The sequence below is a fragment of the Perca fluviatilis genome, chromosome 1, assembly GCF_010015445.1.
Source record: "Perca fluviatilis chromosome 1, GENO_Pfluv_1.0, whole genome shotgun sequence".
Taxonomy (NCBI): Eukaryota; Metazoa; Chordata; class Actinopteri; order Perciformes; family Percidae; genus Perca; species Perca fluviatilis.
In genome coordinates this window covers 4,052,107-4,074,453 of record NC_053112.1, presented here as the reverse complement: position 1 = coordinate 4,074,453, position 22,347 = coordinate 4,052,107, and the positions used below count along the sequence as shown (strand labels likewise).

The window sequence follows — 22,347 nt, the reverse complement described above, 5'->3', positions numbered from 1 at the left end:
TTCAGGATTCATAAGAGTCCAACCCTGAGGACAAATAAAGGCCGATATTTACTTAAAGTCATAGCGCCCCCTAGTGGCAACAGGAAGTAGGCCTAAAAGTCAAGGTGCTATACTTTAACAAACTCCTCCTAGAGATTTCATCCAATGGACTTCAAACTTGGTCTGTACCATCCCAACACCTTAACGATGAAAAGTTATTAATAGAAAAACTTTTCGTCAGAGGGTGTGGGCGTGGCGTGGCAGCCATTTTGAGTGTTTAGTGATGAACAAAGAAATTGTTGTAACTTGAGTGTACGTTGTCGTATCTGCCCAAAATTTCTCACGATTGACAAGGGTCCAGGCCTGAAGACACCTACAGGCCAAAATTGATTTTTGGTCATAGCGCCCCCCGCTGGCAACAGGAAATGCGCCTTATATGACAAACATCATCCGATTTACATGAAACTCAGAATGTGTGGTCTACATGTGATACTGAGCCAGCCCCTATAATATGGCCACGCCCACTTACCCAGGCCACGCCCCCTTTCATAACATTTTAACCGTTTAAGGTATACCCTTGTGTGAGGTGTCATTGAACACAGCAGAGACTTCCTTCTTCATCGGTGATGGTTTGATCCATCCCCTAAGCTTAAGCCACGCCCCTTTCATAACATTTGAACCATTTAAGGTTGACCCTTGTGTAAGGTATCAGTGAACTCAGCAGAGAGTTCCTTCTTCATTGGTGATGGTTTGGCCCTCCCCCTATGCTTTAGCCACGCCCCCTTTCACAGCTGATGAACTGTATGACGTAGAGTCTTGTGTGAGGTATCATTGAACTCGGCAGGGACTTCCCTTTTCATTGGTGATGATTTGCGGCGTCTGAGTGCCGAGCGAATGCACTGTCGCAAGGAGCGGCGTCCGCCGGTAACCCCGACGCACGCAGAGGCGCGAGGGCCCGTCCATCGCTGCTCGCAGCTTTAATTATTATTATTATTATTCGTAAGAAATGTATGTTCCCATGCACAAAAAGTCACCAAACTTTGCACACAAGTCCAGTTCTGTACCAAACTTAATCAGTGTGATTTATATGCTAACAGTCGTGATAGTGGCACTACAGCAGCCATGTAAAAACTTAAACTTTAAAAATTCATAACAGATTCCCCGTACATGCTACAACATCGCAACTCATGTCAAACTGTAGCCCCAATAGAGGAGAAACTATAATATGATTATACCCAGTAGCAGTTATGAGGTCCATCACTCTACTTTTTGCAAAAACTGCAAAACTTCTTAGACCTATCTCCTCCAGTGTTTGGAGTAACACGCTACAAAGTAAGGCGTTACTGTAATTCCACTACTTTTAGCGGTAACAAGCATGTCACTAAATATTTTTTTAATCAAGTAACGCAATTACAATTACTGAAATATAAATGAGTTTGTTACTCACGTTACTCTCTTTTGTGAAAAATAAATGCTTGCAGACAAGACGACAGGCCTGCTTTAGCTGCTTCTGATCTAACGCCACAGGACCTTATGGTGGGGTAATGATACACCAATCAAAAAATTAGCATGGACGATAGTGCTGATAGAATCAGCTTTCTCTACTGGAAGTATGGACATTACTTTTCGCTCGTTGAAATTAAAGACAAAAATGTAGTGGTGAATTGTCAATTATGTGCAGGTGTAAAGAACCTATCCACATCTATTTAAATCTTATGAAGCACCTGTTGAAGCAACATGCTTCGCCAAAGCTAGTAGCGAAAGAGCCCAGCCCTACGGATGCTGAAGGCGCCACTCCATGCAAACAACCAAATCGAGATTTTACACCGACTGCAGTGCAGCTATTAAGCCAGGCAGAGCTGAATAAATTGATTGATGACATGCATCCTCTGTCGACTGTTGAGTCAGTTGCCTTCAGGCAACTAATAAACAAAATACCAGTGACAAATGAGGGGCAAATGTGCAGGAAGATGTTTTCTAGCTATTTAAACAGAGAATATGCTAAAATGCAGGTCGAGCTAAAAAAACATTTGAGGGTTTACAACATGTCTCTACCACAGCAGAAAGCTGGACTGCTTACAGTAAAAGCTTTCTAGGTGTAACTGCACATTGGATTAATCCAAACAACATGCTATGTGGGAAATCAACCCTGGCATGCCAGAGATTCAAGGGCCGACATACAATCACTTTCATTTCATTGGGCCTAAAGCGGTAAAAAAAAAACACTGTTAAATGACTGAGTTATTATTATTATTATTAAACTATCTATCTATCTATCTTCTATCTATCTATCTATCTATCTATCTATCTATCTATCTATATCTATCTATCTATCTATCTATCTTTTGCAGGTGAACCATAGAGGATGCTGTTGCAGTAGTTAATTCTGGAAGTAATGATGGCGTGAATCAAAGTTAGAGGGTGAGTGATGGGCTGAGACGGGCAATGTTTTTGAGGTGAAAGAAGGCATTTCTGGTTAGTTGGTTGATGTGGTTTTCAAAGGTGTGACTCCCAGGTTACGGATGTGTGGGGATGGAGACAGGGTGGAGTTGTTGACAGTGACCCAGAAGTTATGGGTGTTCTTTGTCAGGGATTTCGGGCCGATGAGCATGAAGTCAGATTTATTGTATTTGAGTTGGAAGAAGTTGGTTTGCATCCAGGTTTGAATATCAGTGTGGCAATTGGTCAGGGTGGAGGATATAGCTGTGGTGATGGATTTGGAAGAGATGTAGATCTGGACATCGTCGGCATAGCAGTGGAAGTGAAGACCATGTTTGCGTATGATATTTCGAGGTGGCAGGATGTAAAGGAGAGGACCAAGCACCGAACCTTGGGAGATGCCTTGTGACAGAGGAGCAATGGAGGAGGTGCAGTTGTTGATGTGTCTGAACTGTTGTCTGTTGGTGAGAAAGGAACCGAGCCAGGAGAGTGCGGTGCCTCTGATGGGGCAATAGGTTTCCAGTCGGGACAGGAGGATGGAGTGGTTGATGGTGTCGAAGGCTGCAGTGAGGTCAAGCATGGTAACAATGGTGAGGTGGCCAGAGTCAGAGGAGAGAAGGAGGTCATTGGTGACTTTGAGGAGGGTTACATTCTACCTTTAGTGTTTAAAGGACAGCCAGTATGTCAACATAGTCCCAGCTTTAACATTGCATCATGTTCTGTACACGTCTAACAATGTTGTTGTTGCTTTTCATATGTACCATTCAGAGGCCCTGTTGGAACAAGACAAGTCATTGTGGTTTTCTAAAACTCCTTTGGATTTTAAATATTAAAAACTGAAATATAATTAATTTCACAGCATACTTCATCATCTGTTAACTAAAGTACCCTTCTGCCATTTAATGGCTCTTATTTTGGCATTCTGTCCCTAAAAAAGTTTAAATCGAAAAACAATTAGGTGGAGATCCTTGTTGGCTTCCTGATTGGGTCTTAAGTTTGACAGAACTGTTTGATTTTAGCAGGAAACCATGATGATGGCAGTTGATCTTTTCAACACTCTGGAGCATTTAAAAGAAGATGAATTTAAGCAATTCAAATGGTATCTGCAGCAGCAAGACATCCTGGAAGGCTACCAAAGCATCAAAGTGACCAAGCTGGAGAAAGCAGAAAGGCAGGACACAGTGGATGTGATGGTTAAAACCTTTCATCTTCATGGAGCTCTAAAGGTGACCAAGAAGGTTTTAGAGAAGATCAACAGGAATGATCTAGTGCAGAGTCTATCAGACACCAGCTCAGGACCAGAAGGTCAGTCAAACTTTTGAATATGTATTTTCAGTCAGAAAGACTGGGGAGTGAAGTGTGCTTTTGTGTCACAGTGACATACTGTATGTAATGGGTTGGTCTTTTAATTTAACTTTAACAGTATATCCTTTTCGGGTGAGTGCTGTTGCTTTTTATGACAGTAATTCGTCAATAATTTAAATGTTACTACCCATTTCCACACAGAGTCAGTGGATGTCAGTGATGTTGGAGAGACATCAGAGAACAGAGGAACTCCCTCCTCTCAGAGCAAAGGTAAGCTGCTGTATTCTCTGGTAAATATGGAAGCCCTGAGTGACAAAGTGTACTTTTAAAGTTTGAAAAAAATGTAAGTTAGTGACTACATTCTCTAACAAGTTAATTATGGTGTACTCCAATTTACTTGAAGAACTTTAGCTTTCCCAGCTAATGTGAATGTGTTGACTATGAAAGGTCAAGGTATTGGAAACAAACACTGTGATTGGGTCGATAGTGAAAATAAATTATCTCTATTTTTGCTAGTGACCCCCTGGAACCCCCCACTTTGGGAACCACTGTCTTAAAATCACATAATAAGCTCTAAATAGGAGTTCAACTATAGATTCCATTATGATACGAACAATCATAAATCACAGTGTGAGTAAGACATTCCCTGGTGATCAGCTGAATAACATGCATGAGCAAATGACAACTAGAACTGCTAGCAGTTATGAACGGGGTCCATGCCTCCCCGGCGCCAGTCCCCCCTGGCTCGAGTCGCCCCTGACGACGCTATGAGCCCACGGAAGCGGAGCCCGCGAAAGGAGAACCCAAAGCACGATGGCGGCGGGGCAAAAGTCAGGTAATTTGACCAAGTGTGAGGTCCAAAGTCGGTGAATTGCGGTGAATTTGCAATTGCAAAGTGAATTGCAATTGCAAATTTCCTCTTCATCGCATAAAAGGCCAAAACACTTCTACCTCGATTATAGCGCCCCCTAAAGGGCGATCATCACCAAATCTGGTGGAGAGCCGCAGAGTGGCATTTCGAACAATAATCTTAAGTTTCGTAATTATAGCCTTTACTGCAGCAGAGATATTTCATTGCAAATTATTCCCATTTAAATGCATTGACTTATTTGCCAAAAGGCCTCTACGTTCATTATAGCGCCCCCTTATGGCTGATTTTCACCAAATTTGGTAGGGAGGCTTGTAGTGGGATGTCAAACAACAATACTAAGTTTTGCTCCGATACCTATTAATTTGGCCGAGATATACGTTAACGTTCGTGTTTTGTGGCTAGCTACGAAAATGAGTTTGCTTGTAAATTGCCAATGGTGTAACGTAGCAAAATTCTTTTGATACGTTTAGGTCCGATCCGTATGGAGATGCTACCTGCTAGGGTTCATCGTCCATCGTGATGGCTGGCCGACATCACGATGGAGAACTACCATCGTGATGTAAAAAAGACTATCGCTTTGAGCAGACTGCTGATTGGCTCTAGTGATACATTCTCTCTCTCTCCCTGTCAGTTGTAGCTCGCTCTACCTTCTAGTAATGTTGGACACAGCGGTCTTGAGTGAGAGAGAAAAAAGCGTTAAAAGTGGAGCGCTATCACACTTTCCTTTCTCCCCTCATTGGACTAACTTTGTCGACACTACTTTGTGCGTGCATCAATAAGTCAGTCTGAGGTCCTATAGGTACGGGACGATGTTATGCAGGATTTATGAATGTACATTAGCAACAGTAGGCTAATTCACGCAGGTTCTGTTTTATGTGTGAGCTAATATTGCGCATCTGTTCATGTGCACTGCAAGAGTTATGTTTCAGTTTATTGAATGCGTTATTCAGTGCAAACATAACGGAGAATGTAGTTTAAACTCAGTAATGATGGTATTCATGTCATTATAGCTCCAACTAGTGGTCCATGTGAGAGATATAGAGCAGAGGTTTATGTCACTTTGGAATGTGGATTTTGATGGATGACCTCTTGACCTGGGGGGTCAAGAGGTCACGACCTGTCAAAAAGTGATTTATGCCTTCCAGGTGTGTGTGACTGGTCTGTTCCGGAAGCTTCTAGAAGGAAGGCGTGCCCCCGGAAATGACGTGTGTTAAATGATGCAATGAGGGAGACACAGGAAGTAGAAAGATGCTTCATTTAAATGATCCAATGAGCGAGATTCAGGAAATATCCGGATGTGTTTGAAATGAGCCAGTGAGAGAAGAGGGGTGTAGCGCTAATTTCCGTCATAAAAAGGGTTTCTTCCCCGCTTGAAACAGAGAAAGATAGGGTTTTCATTCTACACACAACATGAATGTAAGTTTGAGTAACACTGATGCGTTTGAAATGAGCCAATACAACTCTCATGCAACTGTGAGAGCAGAACGTGTGTAAGGCAGGGTCTGTAAAATAGGAATGTGTAAGGCTCCTCTTACAGCCAACTAAGTAGCGTGAATGGGCCTAAGCCCAAAGGTCAATGCATTTCTACCCACACTCACGCACACTCTCACACACACACACACACACACACACACACACACACACACACACACACACACACACACACACACACACACACACACACACACACACACACACACACACACACACACACACACACAAACAGCCACACTTCATGTTGTCAGTACATGTTGATCGTATGTCTGTGCATGCTTAGCCATATGTCTGGCCCTCCTGCGTCCTCCGCTGCTCCGTACTCATCAGGCTGTGCCTGCTTCGTTCTGTCCCGGGGATCGGTGTTCACTCCCCTTTTCCCAACACACCCCTTTTTCCCTCGCCTCTTTTTTCCCATGCCCACACCAACCCTCTACCGGAAATTGCGTTTTCAATAAAAAAAAAAAAAAAAAAAAAGACCAACATTCCCTGTACCATAAATATGGTATTTTTCAACAGATCACACAGAATCACAAATGGCATTTGAACACAAAACATTCGTTGTGACTACTTTCTTTGAAGTTTGACTGATTTATTCAACTTAGTCACACTTATTTTTTGTTTACGGTCAAAATGACGGCAATAGACAAAAAAAGAGTATAATATTCATCCATACACACACTCCTACAACTTTCCTGTGCTTGTGTGCCATTATACACATGAAACAGACGCACACAAACAGACACAGTTCATGTTGTCAGTACATGTTGTCATGTTGCATGTGAGCCACTAATGTTCGCACACACATGCATATGAATTTTAATTTGTGAATACAAAACTTATTTTGTATCATTTAAATGTAACCACATTGACTTAAAAGATTGTTTGTGTTTAATGTGGTGAAAGATGCAAACATTAAACATTTTTAAACCTTATGTGATCAGTGTTAAAAAACAAAAAGTGTGCTTGTAACATTTTTTTGTATTAATACAGCTTTTAAAATTATATTTAATTCTCCTCGATGTACGCAGTAGTTGTAAGAAAAGATTCAACTTGCAACCTGACCCAAATATGTTTCTTTGTAAAACGCCAGCGTTAAAAGTAAGTAGTTCTAACTTGAAGTTATGACTTCACCGGATGCATTTATGTTTTAGAGACGTTGCGTTGTAATTCAGAATTAACACATTGTTGCCAAAATCTAAGTCTTACAGGCAAGATATGGTATGTTCAACATGAATTTGTGAATACAAAACTTATTTTGTATCATTTTAATGTAACTAGCATATTTGACTTTAAAAACTGTGGTGTTGAAAAGTGTTTGGTGGAAGCCCCATTGCTCGAGCCGTTATGGATCGTCTGACTCATAGAACCCAGATAGCAGATGCAATAGCCCGGCGCTACAACGATAAAGTCGCGCAGTCTTGATCATCCTGCTAAAGCGCATACACCGTAATGACCTGGTGGAAAGGATCCGTAGCGGCACCCGTGACGGTGGCCAAACGTCAAATCAGCCACGACCGTTTACCTTTGCTGAATATCGCAACGCTATCCAAGGAAATGCAGCAAGTCTGAATGTGTCACGAGTGTCAGTGACCTTGTAAAAGCATCCACAGAGCATGTAAATCATAACACGTTCATATACGTGGAAACCGTACATGCATCGCTGTGTAAGGTTGGGAGAAATGACTTGGCCCAAAGGTTGGAGATGCACATAGCTAGGCTCGGTGTCTGAACCTCGTGGCCTGCTTCGTTCTGGCCTGGTGTTCACTCCCCTTTTCCCAACACACCCCTTTTTCCCATGCTCCAACACTCTATACCAGAAATAGCGTTTTCAATTAAAATAAGCGAACCAGTGAGAAATCAAAGATGTGTGCGCATCACGCAGCTGTGCCTCTAGCGGCCGAATCTGGGAGCGCTTAACGTTGCCCCAAAATTTCTTTCTTTGTAAAACGTCAACGTTAAAGGTAAGTAGTACTACTTTTGCATTTTCTCTGGTCTTATGTTATTTGCATTTCAACCTGAGCTCAGAGCTTCGTACTATGGATTTTACTTATTATTTACAAACATTACCAGTGTTAAAAGAACAAAGTGCTTGTGACATTTTTGTATTAATACAGCTTTTAAAATGATATTGTATTCTCCTTGACGTACACAATATGTATAAAAATGTAAGATGAGATTCAACTTTGCACCCTGCCCTGTTTTTTTTTTTTGTAAAACACCAACGTTAAAAGTAAGTAGTACTATCTTGAAGTATTTAATAGTAAGTAATACTACCCTGGTCTCATGTTATCTGCATTTCAACCTGAGCTCAATTATTTATCATAATCATTACTTATACAAAATATATACATACAGGAATGAATGCAACTGACAACTTGATCAATATAATATGAATATCATAATATTTGATGGCCTGTTCAGAGAATGACCGACGAATTATATATCACTTAAGAGCAGAAACTAAGAATTTAAGACCACAACTATTTATCCTCTAAACAAATCACCAAGCGAACTGCTATTTTATTTTTGAATTGGTATATCCAAATGTGATATTGGTCGACTTTGTAATTCTATTATTGGTATACAATGTTCTGTTAATTTTGTTTTCTTTGTTAGATTATTTTAATTGTCTTTTTTTCTATCTACAACATCTATCAATGTTGGAAGATCTCTCTTGGAGTAGACTAGTTTCTACCTTTAACAGAGCAAGGGCCTCTAGCTTGCAATTGTAAGCTAAGGTCAAACTCTGCTCTGCACCGCTTACACACACACACACACACACACACACACACACACACACACACACACACACACACACACACACACACACACTCATCTATATGTTTTATGAGGACCAACTTTATAACCATCACTTGTGGGGACCACCCTTTCTAAAGGTGCTAGAGGTATGAAAAAAATCAAGTATACTCACCATAGCTTTGTTAGCTTATACCTTCAAACATCTGAATTGATAAAGTAATGACTTCCCCATCCTATATGGGGACTTGTAAAAAACCGAGTTAACATGGTTGGTTGGACCTCATTTGCATGTTATTTACATAATTCACACAAATTCCATCGTGATTAGTGGGGACTTTGCAACAAATAAATTAAATAAAGGTTTAATTTACAGATTTAATCCATGTAGAATGAAAATATGCATAAACAGTACTTTAATAACAAAATTTGTAAATTCATCTTAGCTTAGTCGTTTATAGATAGCGTATATGTGGAGCATGAAGCTTGAAAAGGTGAGTGATTAAAACCATCACTTTTGCATATCACACATCTTAACATAGCAAAACATATGATTATACAGTTGAAACCAGATATTTACATACACTTCAGAAAACTTATCAGTAAACTTTTATTTCTTTACTGTCATCCATGAAATCAGAGTAAACTTTTTCTGTTTTAGATCTCCATTTGAGTTAATTGGTGCTTTTTCGTGCATGCCTATAAATTGGCACACCTCTTTCTTTGACATCATGGGAAAATCAAGAGAAATCAACCAAGACATCAGGAAAATAATTGTGGACCTCTACAAGTGTGGCTCATCCTTAGGTACAATATCCAGATGCCTGAAGGTCCCACCTTCATCTGTTCAGACAATAATACGCAAGTATAAAAAACATGGGAATGTACAACTATCATACTGCTCAGGAAGGAAACGGATTCTGAATCCCAGAGAGGAACGTTTTTTGGTGCGAAATGTGTGAATCAATCCCAGGACAACAGCAAAAAACCTTGCGAAGATGCTAGCTGAAACTGGTAAGAAAGTGTCCACAGTAAAACAAGTCCTGTACCACCATGAGCTAAAAGGTTCCTCTGGGAGAAGAAAGCCATTACTTCAAAACCACCATAAAAAAGCCAGACATGTGGACAAAAATCTTTCTGGAGACATGTCCTGTGGTCTGACGAAACAAAGATTGAACTGTTCGGCCATAATGATAAACGGTATATTTGGAAGAAAAAGGGCGAAGCTTTGAAGCCTCAGAACACCATCCCAACTGTGAAGTATGGGGGTGGTAGTATAATGTTATGGGGCTGCTTTGCTGCATAAGGGACTGGTGCACTTCACAAAATAGATGGCCTCATGAGAAAAGAAAATGTTGTGGATATATTGAAGCAACATCTGAAGACATCAGCCAGGAAGTTAAAGCTTGGGCGCAAATGGGTCTTCCAAATGGACACTGACCCCAAGCATACCTCCAAATTAGTTACAAAGTGGCTTAAAGACAACAAAGTCAAGGTATTGGAGTGGCCATCACAAAGCCCTGATCTCAATCCCATAGAACATTTGTGGGCGGCACTGAAAAGGCGAGTGCGAGCAAGAAGGCCTACAAACCTGACCCAGTTACACCAGTTCTGTCAAGAGGAGTGGGCCAAAATTCCATCAAACTATTGTAGAAAGCTTTTGGAAGGATACCCAAAACGTTTGGCCCAAGTGAAACAGGCAATCCTACCAAATACTAAGAAAGTGTTCCGGCGTTGGAGGTGTCGATGATGATGATGAAAAGGGATTTAGGAGAGCCGGTTGCCGTCAGTGGTGCAAATAAATACGGGGTGTTAGGCGGCGTTCTGGGGGACGGATGACACCACTCCAGATCCTCTGGGAAGAAAAAAAATCACACATTACAATCACAGTCACAAAAAAAAAAAAAAGAAGCATTTTAACTATTTTGGCAAATAATTAGCACATAAAAATTAGACCCACCGTTTTGCTAGTCTTTGTGTCTCACGATTTTAGGTCTATAGAGGGTCCGTGGCAGGGGCAGAGACTGTTGGTCAGCATCCCCAAATATCAATCTTTTTCTCATGTTTTCATAAGAACTCCTTATTTTGTCTTTTCTGATGACATAGTCAATGGTATCAAACTGTTTCTTCAAAATCTCCCAGTCACACCATTGTATAAAGAAGACATTTTTAAACCATTTGTTGTATTCCTCGTTAGAAACAGGGTATGGTTTTAACTTCCATTCTTCAGGACCACGGGCTGCAACTAACTTCTCCCTTTCGCTGCATATGCTAAGGAAAATAAAATCCTCTGTAGGTCTAGTGAAACGGTCTGCTTCCACACGATAGATACTGGCGCCAATGCTACTGTCCCATTGACACACATACACTAGCTCAGGTAAGCCAGGATTGTCAAGGTCTGGGCAGACAACCTCACGAAAAAGGCTCCAGTCTTTCACAGAGATTGTACAGGCTGTTTTGGCTTTGCTAGATAGTTCGACAGCAACACTAGTGTAAACAGCTAATGTCACGTATCCTGCACTGTATCGAATTGAATATCTGTATCCATTGACACCGACATATTCTAGATCAGATGTACACGATGCAGTCATGCTTGTAGGAAAGATCTCTGGACGGAATCGCTTCTTTCTGGGAGCCTGGCTCAAACCGCCTGTTGTTCCAGTATTAGCATCTGATGCCTCTTTTCGAGTCGCAAGCCAAATAGTGTTCCAGTCTCTCCACCTCCCCATAACTCTTTTCGGGGCTTAGTGTACAGAGCAAATGTAGTGGGTCCTACTCTAGCTGTCTCACCTTCTTCAACATCAGATGATCCTGATTGTTGTCCAAATGTGTGGATAGACATGGCTGAAAAACGATTCCTCTTGTTTTCACCAAAAGAATTAAAAAAGAAAATCCGCAGCTGGTTTTGTTGAAGGGTGAGAAAAAAACGAGCTAGCTAACAGACTAGTTAAAAACTGCAGGTAAAAAGTGAGCAGCTATCATGAAACCAAGACTTTTAAATCCTACAAGCCACGCCCTGCATGCCGATTTAACACCCACAACAATAGCCCTCACATTTACAAGCTAACCATTGGTCTATCAGGCGTTTTTAACACCTTTACAAATGTAAATACATCATCACGTCAGGAGAGGTAACCCCACCCTACGCAGTATGGCCGCGACGTCATCACGACTGCGAGATGCGCTCCCAGATTCGGCCACTAGAGGCACAGCTGCGTGATGCGCACACATCTTTGATTTCTCACTGGTTTGCTTATTTGAATTGAAAACGCTATTTCTGGTATAGAGTGTTGGAGCATGGGAAAAAGGGGTGTGTTGGGAAAAGGGGAGTGAACACCAGGCCAGAACGAAGCAGGCCACGAGGTTCAGACACCGAGCCTAGCTATGTGCATCTCCAACCTTTGGGCTAAGTCATTTCTCCCAACCTTACACAGCGATGCATGTACGGTTTCCACGTATATGAACGTGTCATGATTTACATGCTCTGTGGATGCTTTTAAAAGGTCACTGACACTCGTGACACATTCAGACTTGCTGCTGGAGAGATGCAGGGTCCATATGAATCTTATCATGGTGTCAGCGGTCGAGGTCCCCGGTGTGTATGGGCACACACATTCTCCCTGACATCAGCTGCATTTCCTTGGATAGCGTTGCGATATTCAGCAAAGGTAAACGGTCGTGGCTGATTTGATCGCCCACCGTCACGGGTGCCGCTAGGGATCCTTTCCACCAGGTCATTACGGTGTATGCGTTTCAGCAGGATGATCAAGACTGCGCGCGCTTTATCGTTAGCGCGCCGGGCGTTGCGTCTGCTATCTGGGTTCTATGAGTCAGACGATCCATAACGGCTCGAGCAATGGGGCTTCCACCAAACACTTGTATGTCGCGCAGGAAATACTTGAGTCCCACAAAATCCTCAGTGCCGAGATCGTCCAAGATGGCGGTATCCCTCCGGACACCTCGGGTGCTGCGGACGAGCCGCCAAAGACGTTGTGGTTGTCGTTGTCCTCCCAGGTTTCCATAAACGTCTTACAAACACCGTTGCCCTTCTTCCTTGCATGGTTGATCAAGGCCCTAGCCCTGTCCCGAGTGCCTCTCATAGCCTGGATGTACTCCAACTCTTCACCTGATATCATCTCGTGGTGCAACAGAACATCGGCCACGTAGTTCACTCTGGCCATGTTACTGGCCTCTATGTAGCTGAGTCTTTTTCGGGTAAGACTTTCCATGGTAAGATACTCTGTGTGAGGCCACATTCAAGATTGTTAGACGGTGGATGCTTGTTTGGACATGTGTGTCTTTCATAAAGTAAAACGGGAAACCCTCTCTCTCTCTTCTCTCTCTCTCTCTCGTTCCTTCGTTCTGCTACAAACCGGTTAAATTGTTAAAAAGATTAATTCCTACTCAGTCTTCCTCTTCATTAAACGCATCTCTGGCATGTTCTGTCGCTGTCTGCTTCAGTCTTTATACTATTGTACGGGGGGTGTGGTTAGGAAAATTCTGAACGGGGCGTAGTTTGGAAACTTCTGGAAAAACAAAACAAAAAAACACTGTTGTTTTCTTTGAATTCAGTTTTCTGAGGGTCGTAAATACTTAAGGAAGTACTTATCTTTTTTAAATTGACATCTTTCACCACATTAAACACATTTTTTTTTAAAGTTAAATATGCTAGTTACATTAAAATGATACAAAATAAGTTTTGTATTCACAAATTCATGTTGAACATACCATATCTTGCCTGTAAGACTTAGATTTTGGCAACAATGTGTTAATTCTGAATTACAACGCAACGTCTCTAAAACATAAATGCATCCGGTGAAGTCATAACTTCAAGTTAGAACTACTTACTTTTAACGCTGGCGTTTTACAAAGAAACATATTTGGGTCAGGTTGCAAGTTGAATCTTTTCTTACAACTACTGCGTACATCGAGGAGAATTAAATATAATTTTAAAAGCTGTATTAATACAAAAAAATGTTACAAGCACACTTTTTGTTTTTTAACACTGATCACATAAGGTTTAAAAATGTTTAATGTTTGCATCTTTCACCACATTAAACACAAACAATCTTTTAAGTCAATGTGGTTACATTTAAATGATACAAAATAAGTTTTGTATTCACAAATTAAAATTCATATGCATGTGTGTGCGAACATTAGTGGCTCACATGCAACATGACAACATGGAGAAAGTAGTCACAATGAATGTTATGTGTTCAAATGCCATTTGTGATTCTGTGTGATCTGTTGAAAAATACCATATTTATGGTACAGGGAATGTTGGTCTTTTTTTTCTTTTTTTTTTTTTACTTCTCACTGGTTCGCTTATTTGAATTGAAAACGCAATTTCAGGTAGAGGGTTGGTGTGGGCATGGGAAAAAAGAAGCGAGGGAAAAAGGGGTGTGTTGGGAAAAGGGGAGTGAACACCGATCCCCGGGACAGAACGAAGCAGGCACAGCCTGATGAGTACGGAGCAGCGGAGGACGCAGGAGGGCCAGACATATGGCTAAGCATGCACAGACATACGATCAACATGTACTGACAACATGAAGTGTGGCTGTTTGTGTCTGTGTGTGTGTGTGTGTGTGTGTGTGTATTTGTGTGTGTGTGTGTGTGTGTGTGTGTGTGTGTGTGTGTGTGTGTGTGTGTGTGTGTGTGTGGGTGTGCGTGAGTGTGGGTAGAAATGCATTGACCTTTGGGCTTAGGCCCACTTCGCTACTTAGTTGGCTGTAAGAGGAGCCTTACACATTCCTATTTTACAGACCCTGCCTTACACACGTTCTGCTCACGTCACGTTGCATGAGAGTTGTATTGGCTCATTTCAAACGCATCAGTGTTACTCAAACTTACATTCATGCTGTGTGTAGAATGAAAACCCTATCTTTCTCTGTTTCAAGCGGGGAAGAAACCCTTTTTATATTTATGGCAAAAGTCGCTACACCCCTCTTCTCTCACTGGCTCATTTCAAACACATCCGGATATTTCCTGGATCTCGCTCATTGGATCATTTAAATGAAGCATCTTTCTACTTCCTGTGTCTCCGTCATTGCATCATTTAACACACATCATTTCCGGGGGCACGCCTTCCTTCTAGAAGCTTCCGGAACAGTCCAGTCACACACATCTGGAAGGCATCAATCACTTTTTGACAGGTCGTGACCTCTTGACCCCCCAGGTCAAGAGGTCATCCATCAAAATCCACATTCCAAAGTGACATAAACCTCTGCTCTATATCTCTCATGTGTGTAATGTATGGTAGGTAAGGTCCATGGCCCATTGTCCATCTAACCTGTAAATTTAAAGTTGTTCACATTAGTTTAAGGGGTAAATTTAGACATGGATCCCATAGGCCCCACCCACTTTGAATAATAAGTACCCACTCTAGGCGTGGCATCAGGAGTAGGCCGGGATGGTGCACTCAAAATTTCGTAAAAATCGGATGAGCTGTTCATGAGATGTAAACTTTTTATAGTTGTAGCGTCCCCTATTGGCCAATTTTTTTAAAATTGGTTGTGGAGCCTTAGAGGGTCATCAAACGATTTACGATGATATCATTTATTTTGGCTGAGATATGGCAACATTTGTGTCTGCGTAGCTACCTACACAAATTTGTTTGTGCGTAATTTATGCAATTTTCATCTGACACAAATTCTTTTGATAACTTTTTGTCAGGTCGGTCTGGAGATGCTACGTACCAAGTTTCATGCAGATCATTTGCACGGTCTAGGACGAGTATGAAAAAGCAAGTTTACGATAAATCTGGATTTTTTCACGCAAAAAAAGTCTAGGCGGAAATGGCCGTGGCCTATATCACGTGATTCAGTTGGATTCAGTGAACGCGTGGATGTATGGGTTTTGAATGTCGGGTGTACGGTGTGGGAGTTATAGGGCCAAATGCGTTTTTTCAGAATTTTTTTGTCCGAGGTCCCTGCAGGGATCTGGACCAGTCCTGAAAACGGCACCCCCCCACCATGTACGGTTTAGGCTGTAGCATCTGTTTTATCGGCGGAAGAATAATAATAAGAAACCTTAGGAAAGCAATAGGGTTCCACAGCCCTGCTGTGCGAACGGCATAGCTTCGCTACCGCCGATTCTTCCAGCCTCGGGCTTGGACCCCTAATATTTCATGCTCGTCACATATTGAAGCTGAAGGATGAGAAACAGCCACCTATTTAGATTTGACAGAGTGCGTCTGAGAGAGAGGTGTGTGAATTATAACGCTCATTGGTCAATTAAGTAAAAACAGTAATAATCACTTTATTTCTTTCTGTTTCAGTAGATGCCAGTGGTGAAGAACAAACTATCAAAGATTATAAAAGTGTTTACTTTGTCAAGTGTGTGTAAAATATTGTTAAAAAAGTCCATCTTAAATATTTAAATAGTTGATTATTTTCTAAAGCCACTGTACATCAGATGTAACCCAACTTCATTTATACATATGTTGTGGACAAGCACTTGAGGTGAAACCAAATAGGCTTTCTCTAACAGACTTTGCCTCTGTATCATACAAAGTGGAATTGACAGGATAAATTCAATTCAATTTTATTTATAGTATCAAATCATTACAAGAGTTATCTCAAGACACTTGAGATAATTTACAAAGACCGAGCAAGCATTTTGGTGCAACAGTGGCGAGGAAAAACGTCCTGTTAGCCAGAAACCTCAGACAAACCCACGCTCTTTGTGGACGGCATCTGTTGCTGCCGGTTTGGACACAGACACTGATACAGATATAGAGAAATATGATTGATGACTGAATAGCTTTCTAATTTATTCACATTCCACTATAACCCAAGCTGCATCCTGTCGAATTTACATAAATGCGCCTGGAGTGAAGCGCAGGGTCCATGGGGTGCGCTAATAATTACTAGCTAGCTAAGTAAGCTTCCCAAGTGCTGCGTCCAAACGCTGTCAGAAACTTTACAATCGTAACAAAATGAACAGAGAATTATTATCCCTCCGATGGGATCGGGGATTAAATGCGCTCTGTCTGTATATAGTTCTACTCTTTACAGTCATTGTATCTTCCAGGTTAGTGAACAAACATTACAACATTAATGCAACAGACATAATATGATAAAATCTAACCTATATCCTCAGATACTGATATTTTCTTCAACAATGTCACTAAATTCACCCCAACACAATATGCACCTGAACAGTTCATGATGTTGTAATCCTTTACAATCAAAACTTACATATTCTGTGTTTTTATGTGTGGTTAAGGAGATATGACGCAATAGGCATTATTTGGTTATGGTGGAAAGAAAATGGAAGCCATGACCACCTCAAGGAGTCTTTGTAATAGCTCCATTTCTAAAAATGTTCAGGGCCCCATTCTGCACAAGTGTCCCTCATTCCATGCTTCTATAAAAAAGCTATAATTATTCTACATCTGGAGATAAACAGCCTCATACTTTATATTTTTTATATTTCTATTCAACACAGACGGGATGGTTCCGGTACCAAAACCAGCACGGCACATCTCAAAATACCAAGAAAAGATTCAGCCAAACCTCAAAGACCGTTACATGCAACTACAAGAAGGGTTGACAAAGGGGAAACAACCTCTGGATGAGATGTACACACATCTGTCTGTCACAGCTGGGGGTGACGTACACAACACACAGCATGAGGTCATGCAGATTGAGACAATGAAGTCAGCCGATACAGAGACAACAATTACACCTTGTGACATGTTCAAACACCCCTCTGGAAAAGACAGACCCATAAGAACAGTGCTGACCAAGGGAATCGCAGGAATTGGAAAAACATTTATTGTGCACAAGTTTGTGTTGGACTGGTGTAAAAGAGAAACCAATCAAGATGTGCATCTCGTTTTCCCCTTCACCTTCCGCGAGCTAAATTCATGGAAGGGAGAGAAGGTATGTTTGGCAGAGCTCATTCATGAATGTATCTGGGAAACCAGAGACATCAAGAAAGAAGCTCTCAATCACATCTTTACAGCTCTGCAGTCATCAGGAAACATCAACTATGACAAGAGTGAATTCAAACTTCTGTTTGTTTTGGATGGACTGGATGAGAGCCGCCTTGATCTGGACTGCTACACCAATAAAAGCCAGACAGTTAAAATTGATGTGACAGCACCGACCTCAGTGGACGAGCTTCTGACGAACCTCATCAAGAAGAAACTGCTTCCCTCTGCTCGCATCTGGATAACCACACGACCTGCAGCAGGCAATCGGATCCATTCTGATTTTGTAGACATCACAACAGAGGTCAGAGGGTTCTCCGACCTACAGAAGGAGGAGTATTTCAAGAATAGATTCAGAAATGAGGAGCGGGCCAGCAGAATCATCTCTCACATCAAGACAACACGAAGCCTCCGCATCATGTGCCACATCCCAGTCTTCTGCTGGATCACTGCTACAGTTCTGGAGGAAGTGATGAAAACCAGAGAGGGAGGAGAGCTGCCCAAGACCCTGACTGAGATGTACACAGAATTCCTGGTGTTTCAGATTCATCAGACAAAAGAGAAGTATGACCCAGAAGAGTGCATTCAGTACATTGAGTCATTAGCAAAACTGGCTTACCATCAGTTGGAAAGAGGCAACCTGATCTTCTATGAGAAAGATCTAGAAGAGAGTGGCATTGACGTGAGTGGAGCTTCGGTGTTCACAGAGATCTTCAAAGAGCAACGTGGGAGGAAGAATGATAAAAAAAAGATGTTTAGCTTCATCCATCTGAGTGTTCAGGAGTTTCTGGCTGCTCTTCATGTAGAGAGCGAAGTCATTAACAGAAACAAGAATGTGATGTTTGGGCAAAGTATCTTCAATAAAGTGTGGACATTTCTCTGGGGAACATCTACAACAAAGGTCCACATGTTTTCTATTGACAAGGCCTTACAGAGTCCAAACGGACACCTGGACTTGTTCCTCCGATTCCTCCTTGGTCTTTCTCTGCAGACCAACCAGGATCTTCTCAAAAACCTGCTGGCTGAGACAGGAACTAGCTCACATACCAATCAGGAAACAGTCAACTACATCAAGAAGAAGATCAGTAAAAATCTGTCTCCAGAGAGAAGCATCAATCTGTTCCACTGTCTGAATGAACTGAATGATCATTCTCTAGTGGAGGAGATCCAACAATACCTGAGTTCAGGAAGTCTCTCCGCAGATAAACTGTCTCATGCTCAGTGGTCAGCTCTGGTCTTCATCTTACTGTCATCAGGAAACAATCTGGACGTGTTTGACCTGAAGAAATACTCTGCTTCAGATGAGGCTCTTGTGAGGATGCTGCCAGTGGTCAAAGCCTCCAAAAAAGCTCTGTAATTAATTTTTTTGTCAACAAATCGATTAGTTGATCAATTGAAAAACCTGCAAATTCTTTCTTCAGTTTCATTGTACCTCCACAGATTAATGCAGCCAAATGAAGAAAAAAAGATCTGCCGCTTTGTAGTTCACTTGAGGCTGAAATTAATTAGTGTGAATGATTGGGATCCAACAGATTTGACTATATTTTTTGAAATGAAATTTTTCTAACTCCAGTGATATACACAATACAATACATACATTTGTTGTGTTTGAATCATTAACTCACTCTGGACAATCATAGAATGTGATGTGTTGTAGATGTGTAAGTCATTTCCAATACAGGTAAGAAGTGAATCTGCTTTCTACTGCACTGAAAAGTCCACACTTTACTAGAGACTCTCAGGTCAGGAATAATAAAACTATAAATAGTGATCCATTATATTACATTTTATTTAGCTGATGCTTTTATCCAAAGTGAATTACAGTGACTGTCAAGTGCAGTCAACCATGTAGGTAAAACTAAGAAGAGCAAGAATCACATAGAAGTACATTAGCTTCAAATAAGCTAAAATACAACATGTAAGTGGAACTTCTTTTATAAAACCATCATTGTCTTAGGTGCAGTTGGAGGAGTTTTATTTTTCGCCTGCAGTGGAGGATGTGTAGACTTTCTGCAGTCCTGATAGCAAGGAGGAGCTCATTCCACCATTTAGGAGGCAGGACAGCAAAAAGTCTGGACTTGTTGAGTGACTATAGGTGACCCTCGCAGTGAGGGAGCAGCAAGCATGTTGGCCATTGCCAAGAGCCTGAATCAGAACCTGAGGGTAAGAAAAGGCTGTATCCATCTGAGGTTATGCAGCATGTATCTATATGATTGGGTTGTTGCAGCAATGTTGGCAGTAAGGGAGAGTTGGACGTTGAGTGTCACACCTAGCAGTTCTGGTGGGGACTACCACAGAGTTGTCGATCTGGGTTGAAGGGCACTTTCCTGGAAGGAGAAGCAGCTCAGTCTTGTCAAGGCCAAGTTTCAAGTAGTGTGTGGACATTCAATCAGAGATGTAAGTCAAACAGGCAGAGATAATTGCTGGTACTTGTGTTTCAGACTGGGCGAAATAGAAAATGAATCAGGTGTCATCTGCATAAAGCCATGTGAGTAAAAAACTGAACCGAGTGGGAGTTGGTTTACAGAGAGAAGAGGACGGGCCTAGGACAGAACCTTGAAGGATGCATTGAGTGGACAAGGTTCTGACCATGTGGTCTTTGAGGTAAGATGTGAGCAGAGAGTGTGCAGAAACTGAGACACAGATCCTTAAGGGTGAAAATGAGGTTCTGGTGGTTCAGTGTTTCAAATGTAGCAGAAGGTCCAGAAGGATGACCACAGAGGGCAGAGAGGCTGCTCTAGCAGTTTCAAGCTGCATAGTGACAGGCATGAGGGCAGTTTTAGTTGAGTGGCCTGCCTTGAAACAAAAACTGTTGGGGTCAAGAAGGTTGTTCTAGTGAAAATAAGAAGATAGTAAGTTGATGATAGCCTATTTGAGTGTTTTCGAGAAAACGTAAGAAGAGAGACATGTCTGTTGTTCTTAACTTCAGACAGGTTGAGTCTGGGTTTCTTTTGAAGAGGTGTCACTCTCGCTTCTTTACGAGTGTCCAGGAAACATCCAGTTGACTAGATGGCGATAATAAGATGAGTGACAAAAGGGTGACCCAAATCTTTTGCAAGGTGTTGTCATTTTTCTTTTCCTGGTAGCTACCTAAATACAAGTGTAAGTCAAATATAATACAGAAAAATATGTTTGCACTTATGTTCTGTTCATATGTTTAGGCTGGGTGGCTGTGATCTGTCAGAGAGAAGCTGTGAAGCTCTGTCCTCAGTTCTCAGCTCAGAGTACTCTAATCTGAGAGAGTTGGACCTGAGTAACAACAACCTGAAAGATTCAGGAGGAATGCTGCTTTCTGCTGGACTCGAGATTCCACACTGTAAACTGGAGACTCTCAGGTCAGGAATAATAAACCTGTAAAGGGTGAACTGTCACACAGTGTTATCATTTTTTTTCAGTTAACCACTTTATTTTATGATAATAGTAATGCCTACGTAGACATAAGTGTAATTAATATCAAATACAGAATTATTTTTTTACATGTGTTCTGTAAATATTTTTAGGCTGAGTGGCTGTAATCTGTTAGAGAGAAGCTGTGAAGCTCTGTCCTCAGTTCTCAGCTCAGATTCCTCTAGTCTGAGAGAGCTGGACCTGAGTAACAATGACATCACGGATTCAGGAGGGAAGCTGCTCTCTGCTGGACTAAAGAGTCAACACTGTAAACTGGAGACTCTCAGGTCAGGATTCAGCTTCTGTTAAACAAATAACCATTTAAATGTTGCTTGATATACAAGTTTGTGTATTGTAAAAAAGATACCCAACATCTTTCAGCCAATTGTTGCGTTTTCACGGCCCACAAATTCCATGTTTTGTTTCAGTCTCACTACTCTCATCAGCACCTTCTTCAGCAGTAGCATGCAGCTATTTCCATCCAATAAGCTATGCTAAACCCACTGTACACTACCTATCCCAGTAGCCAACAGCAGACCGACACAGATAGACACTAGCTGAGAAAGAAAGTCTAGCAGCTTAAGAGCCAAATCTTTTTTTTTTAGGATTTGTGGAGATTTAGCACATTTCTTTAACCTCAGAATGATATCTGTATGATAATCTGTGATTGTCACATATAATTCCCCAGTGCAGTTGGCTGCATTATGAAGATTTTTTGTGATCTCATAGATGTCTGCTGTCTACCAGCCGTGATAGACAAAGCTTTAGGGCTATACCAGCTTAAGTCAAATTACTTTGTCGAGTTCTATGCCAACTTTTAAATCCAATCTTTCCACAGACTCTTCCGCTTTGTTTTGCTCTTTTGTTTGAGTGGCTTTGGGCCACTGCAGAAGTTTGCCAGTTGAGTGAGAGGTCAAAAATATAGTAACTCAGATTTAAGACAAATTACTTTGTGTCAAATTCTGGTGGCATGTGACTGTTTAGCAACAATGTATTTCAAAGAAGTGGACTGATGAGACAATTTACCATTTAGCTAAAATTAGGAAATGTACACTGAAGAAGAAAGACATGATGAAAATGAATTAATTATCATTATTGTAAATTCAAGTCATTTTCTGTGTGTGTGTGTTAAAAGTTCTCCCTATCAGACTCAACCTCTCTATCTCGTTTCCCACAA

At 41.4% G+C, this 22,347-nt stretch overlaps 2 protein-coding genes across 2 annotated transcripts in view; both read left to right on the top strand.

Annotated features, from left to right (window-relative positions):
* LOC120568386 (NACHT, LRR and PYD domains-containing protein 12-like) overlaps window positions 1-22,347 on the top strand; it is a 251,224-nt gene that overhangs the window by 154,061 nt on the left and 74,816 nt on the right. The gene's annotated exons all lie outside the window — the stretch shown is intronic.
* Window positions 1-22,347, top strand: part of LOC120562966 (NACHT, LRR and PYD domains-containing protein 12-like) — a 38,819-nt gene that overhangs the window by 3,534 nt on the left and 12,938 nt on the right. The window contains exons 2-7 of the mRNA XM_039806946.1: window positions 2,331-2,400; window positions 3,438-3,723; window positions 3,925-3,993; window positions 17,297-19,136; window positions 20,906-21,118; window positions 21,284-21,457. Coding sequence (XP_039662880.1) covers window positions 3,447-3,723; window positions 3,925-3,993; window positions 17,297-19,136; window positions 20,906-21,118; window positions 21,284-21,457 — 2,573 coding nt within the window. The 5' untranslated portion in view covers window positions 2,331-2,400; window positions 3,438-3,446. The remainder of the gene's footprint in view (window positions 1-2,330; window positions 2,401-3,437; window positions 3,724-3,924; window positions 3,994-17,296; window positions 19,137-20,905; window positions 21,119-21,283; window positions 21,458-22,347) is intronic.